This window comes from Sceloporus undulatus, chromosome 6, assembly GCF_019175285.1.
Source record: "Sceloporus undulatus isolate JIND9_A2432 ecotype Alabama chromosome 6, SceUnd_v1.1, whole genome shotgun sequence".
In the NCBI taxonomy this organism is placed as follows: Eukaryota; Metazoa; Chordata; class Lepidosauria; order Squamata; family Phrynosomatidae; genus Sceloporus; species Sceloporus undulatus.
Genome location: NC_056527.1, coordinates 102841760 through 102863646, shown reverse-complemented (window position 1 = coordinate 102863646; position 21887 = coordinate 102841760). Strand labels below are relative to the sequence as shown.

The 21887-nt window shown below is 41.9% G+C and overlaps 1 protein-coding gene across 10 annotated transcripts in view; it reads right to left on the bottom strand.

Moving 5' to 3' along the window:
• Positions 1 to 21887, bottom strand: part of LOC121932700 (glycine-rich cell wall structural protein 1.0-like) — a 38367-nt gene that overhangs the window by 5600 nt on the left and 10880 nt on the right. For 4 of the 10 annotated variants that reach the window (XM_042471609.1, XM_042471604.1, XM_042471601.1 and 1 more), the window contains exons 2-12: positions 13464 to 13520; positions 11817 to 11870; positions 10611 to 10655; positions 9259 to 9324; positions 7873 to 7902; positions 7058 to 7102; positions 6079 to 6111; positions 4770 to 4826; positions 3578 to 3643; positions 1967 to 2035; positions 332 to 400 (exon numbers count right to left, since the gene is read on the bottom strand). In XM_042471609.1, the coding sequence (XP_042327543.1) occupies positions 332 to 400; positions 1967 to 2035; positions 3578 to 3643; positions 4770 to 4826; positions 6079 to 6111; positions 7058 to 7102; positions 7873 to 7902; positions 9259 to 9324; positions 10611 to 10655; positions 11817 to 11870; positions 13464 to 13518 (589 nt within the window). In that variant the 5' untranslated portion in view covers positions 13519 to 13520. The remainder of the gene's footprint in view (positions 1 to 331; positions 401 to 1966; positions 2036 to 3577; positions 3644 to 4769; positions 4827 to 6078; positions 6112 to 7057; positions 7103 to 7872; positions 7903 to 9258; positions 9325 to 10610; positions 10656 to 11816; positions 11871 to 13463; positions 13521 to 21887) is intronic. The other 6 variants (XM_042471605.1, XM_042471607.1, XM_042471606.1 and 3 more) reach the window with 6 other exon arrangements.

The following is a 21887-nucleotide window of genomic DNA, read 5'->3' as shown; positions in this document are numbered from 1 at the left end:
AACACTTCTCTAGGCATTTGTAGGTCCTCCAGCTTGATCAGCGTCTAGCAGATGTGGGCCACAGAGTTGCACTGGAGGACCTAGAGGTTCCTAGAGAGATGTTCTCTCAGGTAAAATGAATAGTTTTTCTTTATTTGTCCACATTCACGGGGATCCTTCACCCCTAACCCCAGTGAATGTGGAGGGACCACTGTATTTCAGATTTTGGAATTCTGTATAATGGAGACTCAGCCTGTAATCCCATTTTCTATTCATGGCATACACTCATTTTCCAGTTTGTCAATGGCCTGAGCAAGGCTGCTTTTCCTTCCACACCAGCAAGAACACTCACCTCCATATTTGGTGGCAGTGGGATCCTCAGCAGGCCCTCCTAATTGACTGCTGTATGGAATTTGGGCACCTGCAAAGAGGACAAACCCCAGCATTTCAGTACACAGCCCTGCATTCCACAGTCCTTCCTCCCTAATTGACTCAAGTATTATAACAGGGGTAGGAAAAGTGCAGCCCCGGGAATAAAAAAAAATCTTTCTTTCTTTCTTTCTTTCTATCTATCTGTGGCTCCAAAATGCCCCCAAATCACCTCTAAGACATATGGAGAGCATTCTTACCATGCTTTGGGCACCACTAGGAAGGGAGTGTGTTCCACTGTCGAGCAGCTTTCTAGAGGTGTGGGAGCATTTTGTGCCCCTAAATGCTTTCTAGAAGTGTGGGAGCATTTATGCCATGTTTTGGTCACACACACCCCGGCAACTTTAGACCCAGGAGAGTCCATTTTTTAAAAAGAGGAATGGAAAAAGAAGTGACTTCTAAACACTCCCTGTTGTTAAAAAAAGGCCTCTCTGTCCTAAAATGAAGCTTGTCCCATTGCCAGTGTGAAAATAAGATTGAGCTACCCGTCCAGTTAGTGTCCAAGGGGATGGGTTGCCACATTTTCTTTCACCATAGAATCATAGAATTGGAAGAGACCTCAAGGGCTATCCACTCCAATCCTCTGCCATGCAGGAATACACAAAGCACCTCTGACAGATGGTCATCGAAACTCTGTTTAAAATCTCCAAAGAAGGAGACTCCGCCACAGGCCAAGGGAATGTGTTCCACTGTCGAGCGGCATTAACTGTCAGGCAGCAAAATACCTTGGACTGGTCCTGCATTTCATTTTCTGTAGCTGAATGTCAGGTCATAAATGTCTGGAGTGGTGTTCAGTGAACCATTGTTGACATTTAAGTTTTGTTGCTGTTTCTCTCTTCCCTGTCAATTGCTGGTCAGACACACCTTAGAACAGTTACATTTTGGGGGAATACAATTCATAGGAGTTTATCAGACAAGGGGAATTGGAAGTATAATCCAATGGCAATCTGAACGCAATCATGGGGTTTAACGTTATTGCATGATAACCCACTACATCCAATTCGGGCAATGGGAAGTCAGTCTGAGCGCAATCATGTGGTTTCATGTTATTGCGTGATAGACTGCCATACGCAAATTTGGGCAATGGCATGCTATTTTCGGGCAATGGGGAGCCAGTTCAAATGCAATGTGTATTCACTTAATTGCGCAAAACTAGAGACTTTAAGTGAATGCGTTCTGGCCCCACTTTCTTTTCATTCGAATTTAAGAGAAATTCCTCCCGTTTGATAAACTCCATAGCATCCCCCACTGGTCATGCTTTTGGCTGGGGGCTTTGTGGGAATCACAAGGTTGTTGTTGGGGTTTTGTTTTTTTAATTAAAAAAAGTTTCCAAACTTCATCTTTCCACTCACATTTCTATAACCCATTGAGCCTTAAATTTCTTTCCTCAATACAATATAGTGTAGCGGCTGGTATTGCCTCTCAACATAAATTACCATAATAACTCCTAGGAGGCCATTTCTCAGCCTAACCTGCCTCACAGGTTTGCTGTGCTAAAAGGTCCCTCCAAGGCCCAGAGAGGAAGGAAGAGAAATAAAAAATTAATACACTCCATTACCGTTGCCATTACCATATCCACCTGGCTGAGGTCCAGCGCCAGCAAAACCATTGCCTCTGGTGCCATATCCTGGAAAAGAGGCATAAACCAGATTTTGTTTACACCAACCCAGCTGGGAAACTAAAGACAGCAAAGCTGAATTCTCTACCTCTTTGCTCTAGAGGAGATCTAGAGGAAGTTACTTTGTGGATTACAATGCCCAGAATTCCCCAACCAATGTTATTTTTAAACTGCAACTCCCAGAATTTCCAATGAGTATGGGACAAGTAACATGACCAAACTCTACCCTAGAAGAGTCCCTATACTGTACAGTTGTTCTGAACCTCTGGTCCTCCAGATGTTTTTGACTTCATCTCCCAGATTCCTTCATCACTGGCAATCCTGGCAAAGGCTTCTGGGCGCTGAAGTCCAAAACAGCTGGAGGATCAAAGGTTGAGCACCTCTGCAAGAAGAATGGATTCAATTAAAAGTGGTTTTTAAATAGAGTCACTCCTTCTATACATTGGTCAATAGCTCCACCTTCTGGACATTTTGGTATCATTGTAGAAAATAGTTGATATTTGCATCTGCTATCTGCTTTTGAACTGGTGAGATGATGGACTATCAACAGTGGAGCGCAATTTGCAAGTAAACCAATGTTCTGGATCAGTTCTGTGAAATGCACATAATCAGTTTTGTAGTTAACTGGCCAAAACATCTGTGAGAAAAAGTGAGAACAGACAAGAAAATACACAAAACTGCATGTTTTCCACAGCAATATAGCTGTAAGAGGTCCATTTTCATACATGAAAAGGACTGACTCTGGCACCTTCTACATGGAAAACTACCACTGAGCAATGGCTCCATTTTGTTCTGACAGTGAACGCAGATCTTAGAAATGTTACTTTTTTGACTACATCTCCTAGAGACCGTGCGGAAACATGGCTATTTGGCAGACATTTCCAAGTTATAATGGAGGGACATGCTTATATCTAAGCAGCCCATGGGTCAGTAACTTTCAACCCTTTCACATTATACCACTATGATTTCACTTTAACTGGCATGACAACATCCTGTGGAATACTGGGATTTGCAGTTTAGGGAGGAGGGTTAGAGTTCTCAGCCAGAGAGCTCTAGTGCTTAACTGAACTACAAATCCCAAGATTCCACAGGATGCAACCATGGCATTTACAGTGGAATCATGGTGCTTTAATTGTGTTGTGTGGAAGGGGTTACATATGCTCTAACATTTCACAGATCTATGCTGGAGCATGTGTGGCCATGCAATGTAGTAAGGTCAAGACAGTAAAAGTTAAAATGGGGAAGAGCACACAAGCTAGAAGAGTTGTTTCTTTTTGCCTGAGCCTGCTGGGAAGGACAAGATTCTGCCACACTTCTCCTGTCTTCTTTCTGTGCTACTGACTTTTTTCACTTAGTATGCAGTTTGCAGCAATTGAAGCAAGCTGAAGTGAAAAGTGCGAGGAGGAAAGAGAAACTGGGACATTTACAAAGAAGCTCAAAAGGTTGAGCAACAGAGCATTACTCAGAACTGTCCAGGATGTGGGATGATGATTTGGCCCAAGACTCCTTCTCTTTCCCCTTCCCTCTCTTTCATTCCCCCTCTTCCCTCACCATTGCCATATCCATTCTGGAGTCCATTGCTTGGATAACCACCAGCCCCCATGCCACCAGGATAGGCTGTGGAAGAAAGCACAGACAAAACAAACACAACAAGATGAAATTAATGGCTCTTTCTCCTTTTCCTCCCTGTTGGCTTATCAAATGCATAACTCAACCCTAGTATGCAGCCTTTAAGGCTTTTCTTGAAGCTCTCCATGTCTCTAGATTCTGGACAACCCTTTTTCTACTGCACCAAAGGCTGAATTGTCTTTCCTTGCTGTCTCCAGAAGGGTCAATTCTCTTCTTAATTATGACCTCATTTCCACTACCTTTTAAATCGGATTGTGAATTGGTTTGAACCAGTTCAAACGACCCTGCTTCCCACTTAATCTGAATCGCTGAAGTGATTCCAAGAGGGGGGGGCATGCTCCAGACCCATTTAACCCGTGTCTTTTTTTGTGCTGATTTTTCCCCACTTCTTTTTCAATAAATCGATTCCGCACACGTGTGAACCACAAGCGGATCGGAATTGATTCAAATTTTTCCTTTGGCCTGGTGGAACCAATTCATTTTGAATTGATTCATTGGTGAATGGGAACCACAAGTGGGTTATTTGGTGCCAGAAAATGACAGAAAATGTGATTGGGGCAAGTGTAGTGTAAACCATGATCCGATGTCGCATCGATCCATCAATTCAGATCGCACACCCATTATCTGTAAGTAGGAATGAGGCCTATGTTGCAGAGCCCATTGCACTCTTTAACATAGCCACCCCCCCCCATAAAAAAAAACAGTTGTTCAAAACCAAAAATTGATTTCTTCCCATTTCTGAGAGTTATTTCTTTTTGGCATTTTTAGCAGACAGTTCAGATCTTGGCAGGGTCCCAGTGGCAGAAAATTGGCCTCCAGACCTATAGCTGCCCACCCTGATTGAAGCCTTGGCTTCAGATGAACTTTTGTATACAGAGTCCTTCAAAACACAAATACTTGCTTCTGAAAGCAGAATGTTTTTTCCTGAACAAATAAAGAACTGCAGGCGACAGAGGTTCTAGGGCAAAGGATGTCATTTCCAAACAGAGTTGAACCACATGACTTTTCTGTGGACCAACAATTTCACCTCTGGAGAGCTCCTAGTGGTTCTTTCCCTAATTCCCACTTATTTTTGACACGGGGAGCCCTGTATAGTAATCCTGATGGAACTCACCTTGCTGTAGTCCTACTGCTGGGTAACCACCTGCACTGGGTCCAGCCCCATACCCTGCTGAGAGACAGAGAAAAGAAATAATTCTCTTTGCACATGTCATTGTGGATATCTTGAGGCTGAATGAAGGCTAGGACTAGTTCTACCATATTTGGCACACTTGAGAATTTGGCTTAGAAATCAAGCAACACGCTTTTTGTAATTCAAATAGCATTCCAGTTGTTGTTTTCCTTGCCTAATTTTGAAATGCTCACCATATTGCAATCCTCATTCAGGAACTGAATGCAATCAGAATGCCTTCTCTCAATTCTCTTCTCACACATCCTTGTATCCTCTCATTGCCACTTTCCCTCTTCATTTACCTGGTGGTAATGGAGCCTAAATATCCTAAAGGCACTAGATCCTGTCTGATCTTGGAAGCTAGACAGGGTCAGCCTTGGTTTGTACTTGGATGAGAGACTGCTAACGAATACCGGGTGCTGTAGGCTATATTTCAGAGAAGGGCAATGGTAAGCCACCTCTGAGTATTCTTGCCTAATAAAACCCTATGAAAAGTTCATGAGGTTGCCATAAGTTGACAGGCGACTTGAAGGCGTGTGTGCATGCACACACAATGGAAAGGTCTGGCTCAAGGATTCTCTAAGACATTCATTCTGCTCTGCCCAGCACACTGAATACTTCAACAACTCTCTTCCAGATGTTGGGGATCCTGGCAAATGTAATTTCTTAGGGCTCCTAAGCTCTTATGAAATACTCTGAAAACAACCTTCTTATGACCAGGGTACAACTAAACATGCTCACAACAGGCACAATGCAGCATGAATAATGCTTTATTCATATAAAGAAGGCTGAGCCAGCCTCAACAACACTTTTCAGACCCTGTGACAACCAGAGACTGCTGTTATTTAATATGTTTAATTTGTTGTTATGCTTTTACTGCCAGGGATTGAAAGAGGGGTTTGTATGGTTTCCTGCTTCATGTGCTAAATGAACTTGGCTGGCTTTGGGTACTTTGTGCCTTGATGCGGGCAAATTGGGAGGCATCATTTGCTGCTGTGCCTCAGGCAGCAAAATTCTACAGACTGGCCCTGGGCAGAGAGGCGAAGCAGGGCATTACTGATATGTGAGCAACAACATAAGGGAAGGTCAAAAGTGGCAGCTGGTGTTATGGACTAGGAACTTGCTTTAAAAAAAAAACAAATACAATATTCTCAAATTATTGGATTATGTATTCATATGGAACTGAGGCACAATGATGTTCAGGGCTCAGGAAAGAACACTATTGATAATTTGATGCCAATGTGTCATTTACCTGCTTTGGAAGGCTTGCCTCTTGTACCAAGACCTGTGGATTAAAGAGATAAATGAATCAATCAAACCAGAAAGCTATATAAAAAGATTAAGACCATGTTTGTCTAATTCATGCAACAAAAAAGGGAAGGGAAGGGAGGAAGGAAGGGAGGGAGGGAGGGAGGAAGGAAGGAAGGAAGGAAGGAAGGAAGGAAGGAAGGGGGGGAAATCCTGCATTAAACCTTGGGATCTGAATTGTGCAAAATGAATATATTTGCATGTATGTATTTACTTTGCATAATTCTGTTTCTAGTTCTAATGGCAAGTGGAAAAGAGCTATGTGGATCATTCACACCTTGCTTTGTCACCCCTGATCATTCTAAGCGGCCACTATCTAGTTTTTGAAGGTTCCTAAGATAATGCCCACAGTCATTAAGGACTAGAAACTTATATTTGGTTTTAAACAAAAGCAGGGCTGTTCAGGATGATAAATGTGCCACCTGTCTGGCATGACAACATACACTTTGATTAACAGCTTCACCGTTTACCCGAATAACTTTTCACAGATAAAAATAGGAGTGTAGTTGTAATAATTCTTTTATCAGACCAAACACTGCTGCCTTAGCCCTTCCCCTAAATGTGATTGCTGAAGCTCTCCTCTGTTTTCCTAGGCAATATCCATCCATATAAAACACACACCAATACCAAATGCTGAGGAACTCTGTCATTATGAGACTTCACCCCACCCACCGAGGATCCTAAACCGAAAGAAGGAAAATAAGTGAACAGTCTGACAATTTAAACAAGAAATGTAGCTGGGTTGCATGACAGAATACATAGGAAGACTTGGCAGTTCTTCAAGTTTGGAGGGGCATTCAGTGAAACATATTTATCTTTTGCCATGTCAAAAAAGAAAACAATAAAATGTTGAAGGCTGGTAATGCTTAAACTGGTAATAAGGGAGGGAAGAAGAAAGGAAAGGGGTCTGTGGGGGTATTTACCTCCCAAGGGAAGGCCAAAACGGGGATAACCAACATCTCTGTAACCTGGAAAACAGTGTTGCATCATGAGTTATGATGAAGTGATACGCCAGTGTGAGCATTGTTAGTGTGTTTGTTTCTAAAAAGAAGGATTTGCAATTCAAAGATTCCTTCAATTTTAAATTTGTATGGCACTGAAAAAATGGAAAGATGTTTTAAAAATGTATCAGTAAAGTTACTTTTTTGGACAATAGTTCTCAGATCCCCAAACAGTATGGGATGGGCAACCTCTTAGGATGGGAGGGGGCTGCATTGGACATCGCCCCAAAAACTACTTATGAAATTTGTGGCCACCACGGCAGCTAGTGATGAAATTGGTAGCCACCACCAAATTTTGTGCTGCTGTCATAGTTCCGCCAGGAATTCGACAGGAACTGTACTGGTTCTTTATGGTACAGGAGGATGCGGGACAACCTACCAATGCCATAGAGACTTGCCAGTCTACAGGGCAGAGTATGCTTATGGATTTGACTAGAATGGAAAGCAAAGACATTGCACTTTTGAAGGCACAGATGGTGGCAGCGGAAGCTACCTATAACAGCAAAAGTACTGGGCGGACTGCAAAAAAAAAAAGTTCACATGCAGCATTTTGGGTGCATGAGCAAGCCAATGTTCCCTATTTACTTGTGTTTTTTCTCCCTACACGGAAAGGACCCAAAGACTTCACCTCATAAGGAGAATGTTCCACTCAACCTTCATCATTCTGGTTGATGGGAGTGGGGAAGGAGAACAGCGGATGTATCTTAGCAAACTGAGCAAGAGAGAGGCTCTCCTACCTGCTCCGTATCCATTTGAGACTCCATAACCTATAGGGAGACAAACACCATTTAAAAAAGAGAAGAGCATGGATGAATGGGTGGGGAAGATCAATAATCACAGAACCTGCAATGTGCTGCAATGCTCAGCACCGGAGAATCAAGAATGCCTCACAGTGGGCAGTACATAGTAATAGGGTTAGATAGTATGACTGACCCAAAGTATCCTCCTTCCTTGCCTGCCTAGCCTTCTCCCTCTGTGATGTAAACAGATACTCTTAGGGGTGTTTCCATCTATTCTACTTCCCAGAATCCTCTCAGTACCCTCCCCCAAATGTAGCTAGATTAGATTAGTACCTTGAGTAACTTTTCCTATCCTGAGAATGGAGTTCTTATTATAAAGCCTTTAATTTGATTCGCTAACTGTGTCTTTGCTCCTTAATCAGAATCTCTAACCACTAAATGCACTCTATCAAGAATAAGGGAGGAAGACTGGCTTCTCTGAATATACTTGGTTGTAGAGCTGTAGCCCTCATGCCAGGGATGGGCAAGCCTGTAGGATTTATCTTTTTGACAAGATTTGTTCAGAGGAGGTTTGACATTCCCTTCCCCTGAGGCTGAGAGCATGTGACTTGCCCAAGGTCACCCAATGGGTTTCATGGCTGAGCGGGGATCAAACTTTGATCTCCAAAGTCAAAGTCCAACACTCAAACTATTATACCACACTGGCTGTATATAACCTTAACTACATGCATAGCTCAGGAATTTGTGATCACAGGTTGCAAACACAAAATCCACTCTTGGTTTTCCTTTCACAGGCACAGACACACAAATCCTTCTTGGGCTGCATCTGCAGTGCACAAATAAAACAGTGTGGCACCACTTTAACTGCCATGGCTCAATGCTCTGGAATCCTGGGTTTTGTAGCTTGTTATGTCACCAGAGTTTCTGCCAGATAGGGCTTAATATCTCACAAAACTACACACAACCCAGGCATAGCAGGTAAAAGCAGTGTCAAACTGCACTCTTTCTGCAGTGCAGATGCAGCCTGTGTCCCCCCCCCCCCAAGCATTCTTTACATACAAAGCTTGGAAAAGTTACTTTTTGAACTGTAACACCCAGAATTTCCCAGTCACCCTGGCCAGTGGTTTAGGGGATACTGGGAGCTGTCATCCACAAAGTACTTGTTGGGAGTTCTGCATTTTCAGTCAGCAAATCTACAGCAAGTTGCTCAGCATCATCTACCAGGAGATCCCAGTCTACCTCCTTTCCACACCCTTCTGCCTCACATTATGAGGTCTGTTTTGGGAGGCCAGCCAGCCTTCAGAACACATGAGTGCTGGCACCACTGATTGACAGATCCCATCCTGCTAGGCTGAGACCTCTATGTCCACATGCATTGCTCACCTGGCTTCCCCAGTTTGCCCCCATATCCATTCTGAACTCGTCCAGCCCCATATCCATTCTGAACTCCTGCAAAGACAGACACAACAAAAGCTATAAAAGCTGCAAACAGGATGGCTACACTGAGAGACCATTATAATGACCAGTGAAAGTTGTCATCCTGTCTTATCACCACCATGGCGATTTATTAAAATGTCAAAGAAGACCAAGCTATGCATCCCATCTCTGTGATGCCATATTTTCTGGCATCATATTTCCTGGCTAGGAGAGATGTGGAATAAGTTACTGAAATATAGTGGTCAGGGTGTTGGTCAGGAAGAGCTGAGTTCAAATTCCTACTCAGGGATGAAACTTGGCATGAGATGGTCATCATCTCTTAGTGCAGGGCAAGGCAGCCTCCAATGTGAGATACTAATCTGGCCCATGGATGATTGGAATCTGAACCACAGAGAGTGTGGGAAGGAGCACACAACAAGAAGCACCAACCAACCTGCTCTATATGCAGCAGGAAATCCATACCCTTTGGGAAGGGCTTGTAAGAACTTCTCCTCCTCCTCCTCAAATTTCCCCAAATTCTCCACAAACAAGTGGAGAATTTGTAGTACTGTAGTTTAGGGCAGTGCCAACCTTTGCTTTTCCCAGTGTTGGCATTTCAACTCCCAGAAACCAAGGCCAGTTTGGCCAATAATCTGGGATTCTGAGAGTCTAAAATGTTTGGACGACCAAAGGTTGAGAACCATTGCACTAGAGCGCTCTGGGAATCTCAAGAACCTCACCAACTTACCGATCCCAAGATGTAATCAAATGGAGCCATGCAAATGGAGCAATTTGAAACTGTTACAGTTGTTTAGTTTAGTTACACTCCCAGAATAAGGTAGTGGTAGTAGTAGTAGTAGCAGAATGGACTATTCTACTACAATTGGGGGAATGGTATTTGGAAAGGCTGCCTTTGTAAAAACTCGCACACATATTGGCATCCCTACCCACAAAACAAGAAAGCCCAAACATGTAAGTTAGAGTTGCACTTGCTTTCTCCTTGCACTTTTTCATCATGAAGAAGGAACATTCAATATTGTGAGCACCAGCACTCTGAAATAGTAGAGCCCATTCCACCACCTCAGATCATCTCTGCTATCTCATTGCCACCTCCTTGTTTCTCTAAATATAGGTGCAGCTTCCATTTTTGCAAGTTGTATGAAGGCAAATGAGACATGTTTCTTTTGATCAGCCTTTGGCATGGCAGTAATTCTTACTGGATGGCCCTTGTGGTCTCTCTCAACAATATGATTCTATGAATTAAAATTTTAAATGTCTTACTTCTATTCAATGTATTCCAGCAGCACAGCTAAACTTACCCAGTCCTGTGGGTAGACCTTGGGTGCCATAGGTGGGGTACCTCCCTATTAGGATGGAAAACAAACAAGGAGAGGATTAAAATGTACTCTCAACTACAATAGTTAAAACAGAACTTATCCCCTCATCACCATATCTATAAGTTTTACATTTCTATGACTGTTCATACAGTCTGATTATAAAAGTCCTTTCCGGGCACCATTTCATTCCATGCATCTGAGGAAATCGACCAAGTCTATGAAAGCTTATGCTACAACTCCTTCTGCACAATTAGTCGCAAAGGTGCTACAAGAGCCATTTACATACATTGTGTATTGCAGTTACAGATTTGTAGCCTTGGGTTACAGATCTGTAACTGCTCCATATTCAGTAACACAAGGTAATCATGATTTTACCACTATTGCCATCATCATAAATGCCCCCTCTCAAGCCTATCTTAAGAGCCAGCAGCCGCATCAAGCAAAGGAGGTTTCTTCAGCTGCCAGTCAGGCAGAGCAGATAAATTGGCAACAAGAGATCAACTGGTGCAATATCCTGTGCTCTTCTCTTGAACTTTTATTCAAGAAAAGCTAAAAGAAAGTTCCAGCTGCAGAAAACATTACTGCACAGAAAATATAATTTCTTAAGCGATTCCCCCCCACCAAAAAAAAAAAATCATGTGGATTTTTCACAGAATAAATTCCAAACTGTGAATAAACCTTGAAAAATGGGTAGGTTCTGAGGATGCTCTTACAACAGGGAGAATAATGGTTACATTAGGTGTTCTTGCCCATGAGAACAAAATTTACAAAGATCTACATTACTCCATCATCATCATCATCATCATCATCATCATCATTTTATTTCTACCTCACCTCTTCAGCAAGACTGAGGTGGTATTCTACTATTGGGCTCAGATGTAAAAAGAGGTGCCAAATAAATAAATAAACAGAAATATTATATTAACATCAGTAACAAGCTTCATTTATATACCGCTTCATACTGCCTAAGCAGTGTCTAAGTGGTTTACAACTGTAAGCTAATTTGCCCCCAACAATCTGGGTACTCATTTTAGCAACCTTGGAAGGATACAAGCCTGAGTCGAGCTTGAGCCCTTTTGCTGGTCTTGAACTCACCACCTTAGTAGTAAATGCCAAGACAAGTGTTTCATTTTCTCCAGCTTCTTGGGATAAAAGAACCCATCCCTTCCATACTGCAGCCTGACTTACCAGCCTTGGCTCCAGCTGGCCCCAGTCCAGCTGGTGGCTGCATTCCTCCTGCACCTATGATGGATGGGATATAAAAACCATAGAGGTTGCATTGATAAGGGAGTTCAGCAGAGCTATAAGGCAGGATAAGGGAAAGATGGGAGGTCCCCAAGGCTGAAAAAAGATTGCCCAGAATTGCTCAGCAAACATGGGAAGTTGATGTGGTGACTGGGAGATTCTAGGATTTGTAGTTCAAAAGGATAACCCACTGAGCTTAGCAGTAATGGTTACAAGTAGATCTAAGATAGATCTAAGCTGCATAACATAGATCTAATGCAGTTTGACAGCATTTTCACTGCCATGGCTCCATCCTATTGAATTCTGTGATTTGTAGTCTTTTGTGGCAGTGTAGATCTCTGACAGAGAAGGCTCAATGTCTCACAAAACTAGAAATATGAGAATTCCATAGCATGGAGCCATGGCAGTTAAAGTGGTATCAAGCTGGTTTATTTCTGCAGTGCAGATTAGACCATAGTTACCTATAACACCTTGTTTGGTAACGAGGCAGAAACAAAGTTACTTCTCAAACGTAGCACAACAAATGTGCACCAGTTACTTCTCTGGTGCAATGAACAGCATATTCTGGTTACTTTTTGCATCCCTTTAAAGCAGTGGTGGTTGATTGCTTTCATTTTAATAGGGTGGCGAATCCATGCTATAGGATTCTGGAATTTGTAGTTTTGTGAAATATTTAGCCTCCTATGAAGATCATTAGTATGGAATGAGTCCAGCTGACCCCTTGATTGATGGATGCTATTGTTTTTAGATTTGATGTTTTTTAGGTTTCATGTTTTTATTTTATTGTGGTTTTAATGTTGTTGTAATTTTAACTTTGTGATTTTAACCTTGTTGTGATCCCGCTTCGATCCATGGGGAGAGGCGGGAAGATCGAAATAAAAATTATTATTATTATTATTATTATTATTCTCTGTTGGTGTCACAACAAACTACAAAATCCCAGGATTCCAAAGCATGGAGCCATGGCAGTTAAAGTGGTGCCAACTTGGACAACCAACTGATTATAAAAACATTTTTAATGTGATATGTTTACATTTATAGTTATATTTTAAATGCTAATTGTTATTATTATTATATACACCAAAAAGGAGACAAAAAATAAAGAAAAAACCAATAAGATTTGACACTCGATGGGAGAACCATATTATCAAATTAACCATATTAGATACATAAAATAAATAATGTATGAACAACTTCCTCCCTTTCTGTTGCTGATTTATAACACATATTTCCTTCCCCCATCTATCTTTTCACTTTTGCAATACGTTATCTATTCTATGTTTTTCTTTTTGTATATGTTTACCATTCTCCCATTATTGTAAAGTACAATACCATATTATATTTTTAAATCTATTCAAATTTTCTTATACGTTTACCATTTCATAAATGTTTTAAATGCTTTTAAATTGTTTTAGTACTGTTTAAATTGGGATAGTTTAATTTTTTTCTTATAATGATTGTGGCTTTAACTGTGCTTTGTTTTAAGTTACACTGTGAACTTGTGAGGGTTATGCTGGCAGAAAGGAAGGACATAAAATCAATCAATTAATCAATCATCATGGAGGCTGGGGCTTGACACAGGATTCTTACCTCTAAGCAAGGATGGAAAGTAAAGGCTTCCTCTGCCATTTGGTTGTGGCTTCATTCCTGAAACAGACCCACAAAAAAAGGAGAGTGAGACTGTGTAGAAATACATGTGCTAAAAATCACACCCCTAACATGAAAGATTCTTACTTCATTCTCAAACATTCTTACTAGTCATTCAATTTAATGTCCTTCCCTATTTCATTCAAAGGGCAGCCAATGTCTTCAAACAGGGAGAATAGCACCGACTGTGTCTGAGGACAGCTTCTGTGTCAAGGGAAAGGGCAACTTGTGGTTGCAACTCCCATCATCCCTTTGTAGAACCAGTGATGAAGGATTATGGGAGTTGCACTCCAATAGCATCACAAGCATGTGAACTAGCTGCCCCTGTCTGCTGTGTGTGAAGGAGGGTCCAGTCCAGGTATCAAGTCCAGTTTCAATAAAAAGCATCTTAAGAGAGAGAAGTCACTTGTTTGAACTTGCTGGCAGATTCTGAGAGTTGTAGTCTAAACAGGTAATTTTTCCAAGCTCTGATTTAAAGTAATGATTTCTAAATTTACACCTATATGTACATATTGTTATATGCAATTTTTTTCCTTTTCTCCCTTAATTTTACAGTTCCAGATTCTATCAATTTATAAATCAAGATGCCAGTATCTGAATTTTCTTGTTTCCTTCATTTATACACCTCTCAAGACAGAGGTTCCTGGGGGGTTGCTATCTTTAACTGTTGCAGGCAGGAAGATAGACAAACAAGCAAATGCACATACACACACATACATGCATACACACACACACATACATGCATACACACACACATGCACACACACACAGAATTGACTAACAAATACTCACAGGGAATATTACAGAACTGTGTGTTCTCAGTTATTGTTGGACTAAAACTCCCATCATCCCTAATCACCAGTCATGCTGGCTGGGGATGGTGGCATAATCCAATAGTTGAGAAAAGACTAAGAGGGAATCCACACTGCACAATTATAGCAGTTTGATATCACTTTAACAGCCATATCTCTGTCCAGTGGAATCCTACGATCCATAGTTTACGATCCATAGTTTGGCGAAGGACTTAGATTCATTGCCCTGAGAACATAGTGCTGTAGTATGGGTACAGCCTGAGTAATGGTAGCATAACATTTCATGGCAGGTCCTAAATACCCTAAAGACATCAGATCCTGCCTGATCCTGGAAGCTAAGGAGGATTAACCCTGGTTTGTACTTGGATGGGTTACCGCCAACAAAAACCAGGTGCTGTAGGCTATACTTCAGTGGAAGGAACTGGCAAAACCAACTCTGAAATTAATGGGGCCCTCATAAGTTGACAGGTTATTTGAAGATGCACAGACGCGCACACACAAACCTTTCATGGAACTCACTTTACCAGCTGCATGAAAGGTTTTCCACAGCTGGCAGCTGTCTCAAGTGGGATGTGGTCCATACAGGCATCTGCCCACAATAAATCTGTTAGCCTGCAGGATGCCTCCAAAAACTCCTGTTGCCAAGAGAGCTCTTCCCCTCTGGCATCTGATGGATAAACAGCCAATCATGCCAGGCCTAATGAGGCCAGGTTTGGGTCTTTCCACAAAACCCCTTTCAAAGCCTGGATCCTCAATGCCAAAAGGATTGTTTAATCTCAGCAGGGAGACATTCTGGCCCCCAATCCACCTGTGACCCACCCTGTCTCCTGGCTCAGGGAATTGGACTTTGTGGCTTTGCAAGAGGGTGTCAAGCCATCCTCTCTGGGTGAGGGCACTGTGGAGATCTTTGTATGTACAGCCCTGGCAAGGTCATGGATGGAATGTGGCATCTTTGTGCCAGACAGAGATGCAGCATGGAAGAGAGAGCATGTAATTCACCTGTTTTCCCTAAATGGGATTTCTGGGACAGCTCAGAGAGGGTAGGTAGCTGGGGATTGTGGACCTTGTCTTCCAAACTCCCCTCGACACGGAGCTTCTTGACTTTCAATGGCAGTACACCAAAACATTACATAGTTGCTGTCAGTTTTAAATAATCTGAAGCTGACCACAAGTACCGTAGTTATTTCTATGTTCTTATGTACTCACATTACTGTCATCACCATCATCATTCATCATCTCCTTCATTCATCATGCTTTAAATATTGTAAACCATGTTTTCCAAGTTTAACAAGGAGAAGGCGAGACAGTTACTGACTTCAGGCTTACAGTTTAATTGAGATAATGCTAAAGGAAAAAGGAACAGGGCGGGAAGAGGAATGAAGCAGCTTTCGGTACCAAAGCTTAAAGTTGCAAAACTAACTCTATAATCCTATATGGCTGCAATCATAAAAATATAAGAAGAGTCCTGCTGGTTTGGTTCAAAGGCATGTCTAGTCTAGCATTATGTTTCCTGCAGATACTTCTGCTTAATCATAAAAGATTTCAGTGTTTTTCTGAAAATAGCTTTCCCAAGCATGAGATGGAAGCAGAACTTGGGGGGAAATCCTTCTGTACTACAAATCCCATAACCTAGCATTGGCCCTTCATCTTTATTCCCTTCTTCTCAGTACTTATCAGGAGATAGACTGCCTCTAAACATGAAGGCTCAATTTAGGCTCAGTTTCCTCTTTACCCAAGCCTTTTCAAAATGACATCAGATCTAGTAGCTGGCAATCCCAATCTTAACTCTGGCAATTCTGTAAATCAGGGGTAGGCAATCTGCATGTCCTTCTCTCCAATATTTTGGGACTCCTGTCAGCCTGAACCAGCATGAGCAATGGCCAGGGATGATGGAGAGTTGGAAGCCATTAACATCTAGAGGACTGCAGGTTCCCCACTCCTGCTGGAGCTTTTATGCAAGAAGTAAAGGAATGCTTCCTTTTTTCTATTTTTTAAAACAACCCTGACTTTAGTACTGTTGTGTGATGATAATCTCTCTCTGTTTCTTTCCATTGTGGATGGGGGAACCTTTGCTTTCCGAGATGTTTTGGACTATTACTCCCCTGACCCCTTATTATTGGCCACATTGCCTTGAGTTTCTGGAAGCTGAAATCCCCAAACATCTAGAGGCTCCCCACCTTTACTCTATCTTGCTCAAAATCCTGATCTATAGCGTTCCCCTCACATTCTAGAAAGGCCAAGCAAAAGCAAACTGGAATGAGGCCATGCTCTAGGCAGAATGGCACTATGATAAGAACACCAAAAGCCACATCATTACACTTTCTCCAGAGATCTGGAGATCTACAAATACTCCATATGCACACAACAAAATGATGTTCAAGGGTGAGTTGAGACCAGCGACTATGTTTCTCAGCCTAAACAAGGAGTCTCCTGCAGCCCCTCCTGAATTTTTCTGTTCTGTAGTTGGGAAAGATAGGGCTGAAATGGCACTGATAGGAAGTAACATGGAAGTGGGAAGTGAAAGGTCTCAGTGACAAATAGCCATGGCCTTGGGAGAATTTCCATCTTCCTTCTTCTTTTGGGGCCTGGGTAGCTACAGAGACAAGAGGAGATGGCTCATGAACTTTTAACAGTAGTGTGGCGTAAGGGGAAATTTATAGCAGATGCAGCCTGGTGAAATTTCTGCTTGCACAAGAGCCAGGTCCAAGTTTTTGAACGATGATGATGATGATGATGATGATGATGATGATGATGATGATGATGCCCTACTCCATTAGAGATCCTTCTCTGGGCTTACCCTCACACATAAGGTAGGTAACTATCAGAAAAACCCCTTTTTATGCCATAGTGCCCCATTTACAAGATGCTCAACTAATGCCTTTTCTGTTATTTCATATCCTTCAACTGTCTTAATTTATTGCAGTTCCAGTTAATCCTCTGCTGTCCTGCTTTTCCAGCTGCTTTTAAAATGTTCCTCTTTACCCTCTTCAGTTTCTCTCTCTTTCTCCCACTTCTCCTCCCCTCCTCCTCAGTTTACTCCAGTTGCTGCAAACCAACTCAGCAGGAGGGAGGAATTTTACACTTCCCAGTAGGCTCAGGCAAAAGCAAAGTGCTGCAGCATCTCCTAGCTTGTCTGTTCTTCCTCATTAATAACTTTTGCCATGTTGACAACACTCTGTTGCTTGGCCGCTCATGTTTTCATCTGTGGAATGCTGGAAGGTTTTGAGGGGTTTTCTTTTGATGACTTAAGTCATTTGCACTGAATCACAGAATGATTTGAATTTTAAGCTTTAGAAAGGAGCTTGGACATCATCTACTCCAGCATTCCATTCAATATAGTGTTGGTCTTAGGCTGCATCTGAACTGCAGAAATAATGCAGTTTGACACCATTTTAACTGGCTCAGTGCTATGGAATTCTGAGATTTGCAGCTTTGTGAGATATTTCACCTTCTGTCAGAGAGCTCTGGTGCCACAACAAACTACAAATCCCAGGATTCTCTAGCAATGAACCAGGGATGTTAAAGTGTCATCAAACTGTTTATTTCTGCAGTGCAGATGCAGCTTTAGTAGCTTCCACATCAATAGTGAATGCATTCTGGGTTCTGGTCTCAATTTGTAAGGAGTTATCCAAGGTGCTGAACCCTACAACCCTCACCTTGGGATAGCTACCTTTAGGTTCAGGCTAAAACTAAGAATAGATTCACTACATCATTTACTGGGAGCCACTAGCTACCACTGGTAAATCAATGCACTCCTGTTTAAATATCTCTGAGTTTCTCTTTCCTCTATGCTAATGCACTGAAGCCATGCAGTACCTTCCTATCTGTCTACTCAAAACTAATTCCCACCAAATTTGGTGAGATTTCAATGTGACGTAGTGGTTTGAGTGTTGGACTACAGCTCTGGAGACCAGGGTTTGATTCCCCACTCAGCCATGAAACCCACTCGGTGACCCTGGGCAAGTCACACTCTCTCAGCCGCAGGGGAAGGCAATGGCAAACCTCCTCTGAGTAAGCCTTGCCAAGAAAACCCCATGATAGGGACACCATAAATTGGAAATGACATGAAGGCACACAAGCGTGCGGACAAGGCTGGAATCTTAGCATAGTTACACTGGGGTCAAAAGTGTTTTCAGGTGTGTCTCAGAATAATTTGTTGCATCTGCTTATTTAAAATATTTCTTTCGTTGTAGTGTTTTGTTTTGTTGCTTTTTTAAAAAAATACTTCTATGTGCACAACTTATCTTTATCGTTGTCATTTTGAGGAAAGTTGCCCCCCAAATCTTTTTAATAATCAAATATAAGCAACTGAATGACACAATGAATATTTGCGGCAAGGCAGGAATGGTGTGGTTCTCTGGAGATGGTTGAACTGCAGTCCCCAACATTCCTCACCATGGATATTGGCTAGGGCTGCTGGGAGTTGCAATCCAATGACATCCAGAAGGCTCCAAAATTCCCGCCCCTGGTGTAAAGTGTGTGTAAAAGGCAGGATGGAAGGCTCCACTCTTCCTAGTGGGGGTAAAAAAGGAGGGCTGTTGTTGGAGGGAGATGTTGAGCTAATTTTCAATAAAATGATCAGATGTATCCCAAGATGTTCTGATATGCATGAAGCTGAAGAGCCCCTTTGCCTTCCTCTCCTTTTAGTTGTGCCCTGTGCAGATGTAGTTGATACAGAAATGAGCACCTAATAGAGAATTAAAAGGGTTTGGATTGAAACGTAAAGGGATTCTCTTTAGAGAGACCCACTGAAGACAACAGGAATTCAGGTAGTTGTAATTTCCTTATCTCATGGAACCAGGCATGACAACCATGTATCTATTTCTTCTGAACATGTCCTGACCTAATTAAGGCTGCAATCATATACGTAGGTATCTGGGAGTAAGTCCTGTTAACTTACCTCTGGGTGAGCAATCTCAGTGTAAATCTGCACATTAGCTAGCATTTTGTTTAATAGTTCCAAGCATGTAAGCTGTACTTTGTGATCTTGTAACTGCTGAGGATTCATGTTTATTATCATCAACAACCAATTGAGATGCCAAAAGCCTGACTTTTCAAATGCTACATCTATACGGCAGAATTAACACAGCTTGACACTGGTTTAACTGCCACTGCTCCATCCTGTGGAATCCTGGGATTTGCAGTTTGTTGTGGCACCAGAGCTTTCTGACAGAGCAGGCCAGAATTCCATAGCATTGAGCCATGTCACTTAAAGCTGTGCCCAACTGCATTAATTCTGCAGTGAAGATACGGCTTCTGAAGGATCTTTCCAGCTGCCTTTTCTCAGTCTGCCCTGCTAGTAGGAGACCACTGCAGATATCCTTCCCAGAGCCCAACTGCAGCACCTTGCAAACAGGGCACTGCCAGGCTGAAAAGGTAGGTTTTAGGGGGTGACACTGTCAGATGTAATTATGATGATGGAACTCCTTCTTTGTAGTTACATCTCAATATACAGGATCTTGACCAACACTTTCCCCTACTTCCACTTAACAGCACCCATCCTTTGCATGTTTACTCAGGAGCAAGTTATACTAAGCTTAGTGGTGCTTACTACTAGTACATATGCATGGGATTACAGCCTAAAGACACAGTCCTAGAGCCTGAATATGACACCCGAGGGGCTAGATAACCTTTCCTAAAATTGATTTTTGTGGGTTTTTCAGGCTATGTTCAGAGAATGAAGATGCCAGCCACAGATGCTGGCGAAACGTCAGGAATAAACTCTTCTAGAACATGGCTACGTAGCCTGAAAAACCCACAAAAATATATGGATGCCAGTCATGAAAGCCTTCAACTTCAAATTTCCTAAAATGGTTGCCCACCAGATGGGGCAGATGGATGGACTACAATTCCCATTATTCCCACACAGGATGGGTGGATCTGACAGAAATTATAGTCCAATGCAACTCCCTTGCTGCAACAGCTCCACTGGCCGCTGGCCCATTTCTGGGCACAATTCAACTATAAACCCTTAATGGCCCAGGTCCGTGTAAATTTAATTTTTGGACCTTGTGCATTTTTTACTATGAATTTTAAAAGCTGTTGCACGATGAGAAAAGGCAAGATATAAGTATAATAATTTTAACTATGTATTTTTTTAATCTGTTGTAAACTACCTTGAGTCCCAAACTAGAGAAAAGACAGGAATAACAATAACAGCATGTGGATATTGCTAGTTTTGTGAAGGATATGATGCAGTTGCTCCAGCACTGTGCGCTCGTCTCTAGAATAAATGACTTCAAATCAGCCAATAAGACTATTTTCTTTCTTTTCTTCTCTTTTTCCTACCTTTGGGTTATTCTGTTACTTAACATCCAGCCTGATTAAGAGTTCTGATGAACTCAAAAGCTTGCTGTCTTTATAGTCTTTCAGCTAATCCTCATCAATTTATTACTGTAGTATTGCTTTTGGTTGTCTCTTCCCATGGATTGGAAACCATGCCCTATGAGGAGTGGTTTAGAGAGTTGGATATATTTAGCCTGGAGAAGGTTAAGAGGTGACACAAGAGCCTTGTCTAAATATTTGAAAGGATGTCATATTGAGCTTGGAGCAAACTTTAATTGCTGCTCCAGAGACTAGGGCCGCATTTGCACTGCAAAACTGATGTGGCTTGACACCGCTTTAACTGCCATGGCTCAGTGTTATGGAATCCTGGGATTTGTAGTTTTGTGAGATATTTGCAAATTGTGATATTTACAAATCAGAGAATTGTGGTGCCACAACAAACTGCAAATCCCAGAATCCCATAGGATGGTGCCATGACAGTTAGTGGTGTCAAAATGCATTAATTCTTCAGTGTGGCAAAATGATCTTGTGTTCAAGGGCACATGATTTTACAACCCTCACCTCTTCATAACGGAAAATGTCTAATATGACCATTTCTTCAAAATATGGTATGCCAGATGCATTGGGGGCTCCCAAAACAGATCCCATTGACTGGGGCCCTGGACTTCTGCTCACACAGTCTTGCCACAAAGTAAGCAATTCTGCCCTTATAATATACTCCTTAACTTATCCAATAGCCTCGCTCCTTTGTTTACATCTTTCTTTTGAGCTGCTTATGGAAGTGTCAGGATGGTGGAATTTGTCACTGAACATATACTAGTCAATTGCAGGTGAAAGATACAAATGAAAGGTAAACTCATGTTGATCTAAGTACTTTGTTTTGCATTCTCTGTAGACTCTGTATTTCCCAACAATTTTCTAGTTTATTTCATGTTGAACCTTACTTACAGCTTTAAATAAATAAATAAATAAATAAATATTTTTAATATTCTATAAACTACAGAAGCTCATCAATGGTTGCTGATACACTCCAGAAATAAAGTTATCTGACACCATTTTAATTTCCATGGCTCAATGCTATGGAATTATGCAATCTGTCATTTGGTGGAGAACCAAAGCTCTTTGACAGGGAAGGGTAAACATCTTGCAAAGTGACAAATCGCAGAACTCCACAGCATTGAGCCATGGTATCAAACTGCTTTAAAATCTGCAGTGTGACAGCAGCCAATATCACATTGACACAGCTGAGAAAAGAAATCGGTAACAGCAA